The following is a 4936-nucleotide window of genomic DNA, read 5'->3' on the forward strand; positions in this document are numbered from 1 at the left end:
ATGCAGCTAGATCATGTTGGGAGATTTGTTGTGAAAAGTTTGTCAGGCCGACTGAACATATGAAATGGAACTCAGCGTAGATGAATGGTCAGCGGTGGGAATTGCTCGGATTTCCTTTGGGATATCGCAGAGTGGGGTTCACCGTGTTCCAATGATATGTGGTTGGGGCTTGCATATGTTGGCTCACCTGATTCACAGCAAAACACAAGTCAGGTCTAGTTATTGTGAGGTATATAAGCTTACCAACTGTTCTTCTGTATAGCTTGGGATCATCAAAGAGACTCTCAGCTTCATTCTCCCCCTGTTGGTGAGCTTTATATGCATCCTCTAATGGAGTTCTAGCGGGTTTTGCATCCTTAAGACCTGCATCATGAACAATATCTCGAGCATACTTCCTTTGGGACAAGAAAAGGCCCTCTTTAGATCGGCACACTTCTATCCCAAGGAAGTATTTTAGTTCACCAAGGTCTTTAATATCAAAAACAGAATGTAAATAGTCCTTAGTTTCCTGAATTCCAACCTTGTCATTCCCAGAGATGATTAAATCATCCACATAAATGAGAATAACAATGATACCTGCTTGGCTCTGAAGTGTAAAGAGAGTGTGATCAGTCTCAGATCTTCTGAACCCACGATCTAAGAGGGTAACACTTAGCTTCCGATACCAAGCCCTTGGTGACTGTTTCAAACCATAGATAGCCTTTCTCAGCTTCAAAACCTTGCCCTGAGTCACTTGAACACCTGGTGGAGGGGTCATATAGACCTCTTCTTCTAATTCCCCTTGAAGAAATGCATTCTTCACATCCATTTGCCACAATTCCCACTCTAGGTTTGTAGCGAGAGAGAGAATAACTCTTACTGTATGGAGCTTAGCAACTGGAGCAAATGTCTCTCTATAGTCTTCCCCATATGTTTGTGTGAACCCTCTAGCCACAAGTCTTGCCTTGTATCTCTCAATCTCCCCATTACTCTTGTACTTGATAGTGAATACCCACTTAGAACTCACAGTCTTCTTCTTCCTTGGTAATTCAGCTTCATCCCAAGTATGATTTCGAATCATAGCTTGTTTTTCTTCAGTAACAGCATCAAGCCACACTTTGTGCTCCTTTGCCTCATCATAAGTCCTTGGAACAGCCTCTTGATCTAATACCCCAATGAACACTTGATGCTCTTGTGGAACATGAGCTAGAGAACATACGGCTTGAGTTGGGTGAGCTACTGCTTGATTATTGTAGTAAACCCTTGTATTGATCCAATTAGAAGCTGGCTTCCTGATTCTTTGGCTTCGTCTAAGACCTTGAGCAGCAGGTTCCTCTTCTGTGTGAACCATTTCTTCTTGGCTTAGAGCTGGTTCATGTTCAGGTTCCTCTTGTAATGGTGAGTCAATATGATCATTTTCCATCTCATTACTAGGCCCTCCGGTCTCAATCTCTTCTTCTTCATCAGAAGACTGTTGTTCCACCGATTCTTGAATGGGGTTCTCAGGAGCTGAGCTTGTCGATGGGGTTCCTTGTCTTAAACTCTCCAGCAAGGTTCTGAGAGTAGCAGCACGGTCTGAATTAGAATGAGGAAGGTCCTTCAAGCTTTCCCAGTTTCTTTCCTCATAGAACCCTTGGTTCTCAATGAACTTCACATCCCTTGATACTAACACCCTCCTTGTCTCAGGAATGTAACATTTGTAGCCCTTCTGATTGATAGAATAGCCAATGAACATCCCTTTTGTACTCCTTGCTTCAAGTTTGTTCCTCTGTTCCCCTGGTACTAAGACAAAACACACACAACCAAATACTTTTAGATAATCGATTGATGGTTTGGATTGGTTTAATACCTCAAATGGGGAAGAATCTTGGAGGATTCTTGTGGGAAGCCTATTGATCAGATAGCAGGCCGTGACTACAGCATCTCCCCAAAATCTCTTGGGTACGTTCATATGAAACATTAGAGACCTGGCCACCTCCATAAGATGCCTGTTCTTCCTCTCAGCAACTCCATTTTGCTGAGGAGTGTAAGGGCAGCTCGTTTGGTGCACTATACCATGCTGAATAAGGTGTTGTCTAAAGGCCTGGCTTGTGTATTCTCCACCATTATCTGATCTAAACACTTTGATCTTAGCATTATAATGGTTAGTTACATATTTTTGAAAGTTCATAAAAGCCTCTAGCACCCTATCTTTAGATGGCAACAAGGTTATCCAAGTGTATTTAGACTTCTCATCAATAAAGGTAACAAAATATTTATGATTCTCTCTAGACATGCAAGGAGAGGTCCACACATCAGAATGAACTAAATCAAAACAGTTTTCATATATAGTAGATGATTTAGGAAAGACAGTTCTACAATGTTTGCCTAAAATACACGCCTCACAAGCATTGTTTTCAAATTTAACATTAGGCAACATCAAGTTCAAAGATCTATGATGAGGATGACCCAATCTAGCATGCCACAAAGCATTATTCTCAACAGCAGAACTAAAAACAAAAGCATTAGATAGAGAGGATGGCTCAGTATCTTCAAGAACATAAAGACCATCCTTGGTTATTCCTTGTCCAAGAAGCTTACTTGACTCAATATCCTGAAAGAAAACCTCATTAGGACTGAATATAGCATAACAATTTAGATCAGTAGTTGCTTTCTTAATCGACAATAGATTAGATGTGAATGAGGGCATGTAAAATGCTTTAGATTGTTTATCAAATAGCTTAAGATCACCAATGCCTTCTATCTTAACCTTTTCACCATTAGCAATAATCACATTCCCTAATGCAGGTTTCATGTTACTAATCAGTTTAGCATCACTAATCATATGATGGCTAGCTCCAGAGTCAACAATAAGCGGTTTATCACTTTTCAAGGCATGATTAGCAGAATGATTATCTAAAGAATGATCATGCACAACAGTATTAGCGATCTGATTAGTCAAGTTATGATCATGTAATGCATGAAAACTAAAGGCTTTAATCGGTTTACCAGACTCTTTAAGAGCCTTAATGAGAGCATCCAGGTCTGATTTCTTCACATATTCAGCTGAGGCCCTCATAGCAACACCTTCCTTCTCACGGTCTGAGGGGCCAGCCTCCTCATGAGCATGAGCTTCATTCGCCCTTGGCTTCCTCTGGTCCTTGCGGCTTTGCTTGAGATGTGGGTACAAGATCCAGCACTTGTTCTTCAGGTGACCCTTCTTTTTACAGTGCTCACATACCCACACTTCTCGCTCCTCACCACCATAAGCACCCTTGTTGGTCGCTACAGCTTCACTCTTGTTGGCCATCACCAAGTCACTTCCTTTGTTACCAAAGAGACCCAACGAGCCTTGTTCCTTCTGGATCTGAGAGCAAACTTCCTCCAGGCTTGGTAGAGTCTTGGATCTGAGCATGTGCTTCACCAGATCATTGTAAGTTGGGTTCAAGACCATGAGAAGAGCAAAGACCTTATCTTGCTCTCTTCTTTCATTCAAAGTCTCAGCATCAACAGTGGCTGGCCTCAGCATCTCAAGCTCTGCCCAAAGAGATCTGAATCTACCAAAGAAGGTGTTAAAGTCCAGATCTCCTTGGTGGAGGCTGTTTATTGCCTTCTTAACCTCAAAAACTCTGGTGAGATTACATGTGTTTCCAAACACATTCTTCAAAGTATCCCACAGCTCCTTTGCACTCTCACAATAGGAGTAAGATTCCAACACAGGGATATCCAAAGCACCATGGAGAATAGCTAGAACCGCCTGGTCTTCCTGATACCACTCATCAGAATCAGTCACAGCCGGCTTCTTTCCTCCTTCTTTAGATTCGCCACTCTTTGCATCTTCAACATGATGCCATAGCTTCCTTCCACACAACACAGCCTTAGCTGTTCTTGCCCAAAGCAGATAGTTGTCTGCTCCTTTGAGAACAATAGGTAGAGCCTGAGCTTTATTTCCCTCCATAGCAACACAGATTAACAGAGAAAGAAGAGAAAGTTTGAGTCTTTCGAAAGAACAGAGGTTGTACGGACGTTTTCTGGGTTTAGAACTAAGAACAAGCGGTTTTGGAGATGAGATTAGAGAGAAAATAAGAGAAATAAGCCACCAGATTCAGCAACCTGGCTCTGATACCATGATAGAATGTATAGATTAGCAGCGGATAATAGAAGATTAAGAGATTAAGAGAGATTGTATGAGAGATTATTGAAGAACACGATGAAGAGAGAATAGAGAGAGAGAATGGTGAGAAAGAGATATCTTCTCATTTCTTAGAAAAACAATTACAGAGAGTACAGAGAGTATACAGCTATATAAGGTAAAAGAGCAACAAGAATATTCTCTAGATTCCTAAGCTATAGTCCAAAAGTAAAAGGTAAAGCTACTTTTCTCCTTCTCTCCAACGGTCACAAGGAGATCATATCCAGCCTGGCTCCTTCCTCTCTTATCTTTAAACGTTAACAAGAGAATGAACATAAGAGAAGAAGGCTCCCCTAGATAACTTGATGAAGAAGCAACCCAAATGATGACCTTGTACGGATATGTACGGATGTGTACGGTCATACATGAGAAGATCAGCTGATGCTTAGATGATAATGATCTCTCTTGATTAACAGTATTGACAAGGGGGACTTCTGCATCATTTCCAAGTTTTCTAATTCCTTTAGATACACCTCAAATCTCCTATGAAAACCAAAAACTTGGACTCTTTCTAGTAAAAGTCATATTCTGATCCCGATTGGCATTATATTGACAAGTGGGAGTTTTGAGACTTGAAATAAGAGGTAGACCAAGAGGGGTTCTGAGAATAGAAATAGGAGGTAGAGAATCCTAAATGTGGAAGGAGATGCATCATTTCAATGTTTTCTTATTCATTTGGATACACCCAATCTCTCCTATGAAAATCAGAAAACTGGGAAACTCTTTAGACACTACTAAATGTGGAAGGAGATGCATCATTTCCAAGTTTTCTAATTCATTTAGATA

The 4936-nt window shown here is 41.0% G+C and overlaps 1 protein-coding gene across 1 annotated transcript; it reads right to left on the bottom strand.

Annotated features, from left to right (window-relative positions):
• Positions 1-2332: 2332 nt before the first annotated feature.
• On the bottom strand, positions 2333-3916 carry LOC112085040. Its single transcript, XM_024154000.1, has 2 exons — positions 2968-3916; positions 2333-2572 (listed from the first exon to the last, which is right to left on the bottom strand). The coding sequence occupies exons 1-2, from the start codon at positions 3914-3916 to the stop codon at positions 2565-2567; spliced, it is 957 nt and encodes a 318-aa protein (XP_024009768.1). The 3' UTR covers positions 2333-2564.
• Between the last annotated feature and the right edge of the window lie 1020 nt (positions 3917-4936).

The sequence above is a fragment of the Eutrema salsugineum genome, unplaced genomic scaffold (assembly GCF_000478725.1).
Source record: "Eutrema salsugineum unplaced genomic scaffold, Eutsalg1_0 scaffold_349, whole genome shotgun sequence".
In the NCBI taxonomy this organism is placed as follows: domain Eukaryota; kingdom Viridiplantae; phylum Streptophyta; class Magnoliopsida; order Brassicales; family Brassicaceae; genus Eutrema; species Eutrema salsugineum.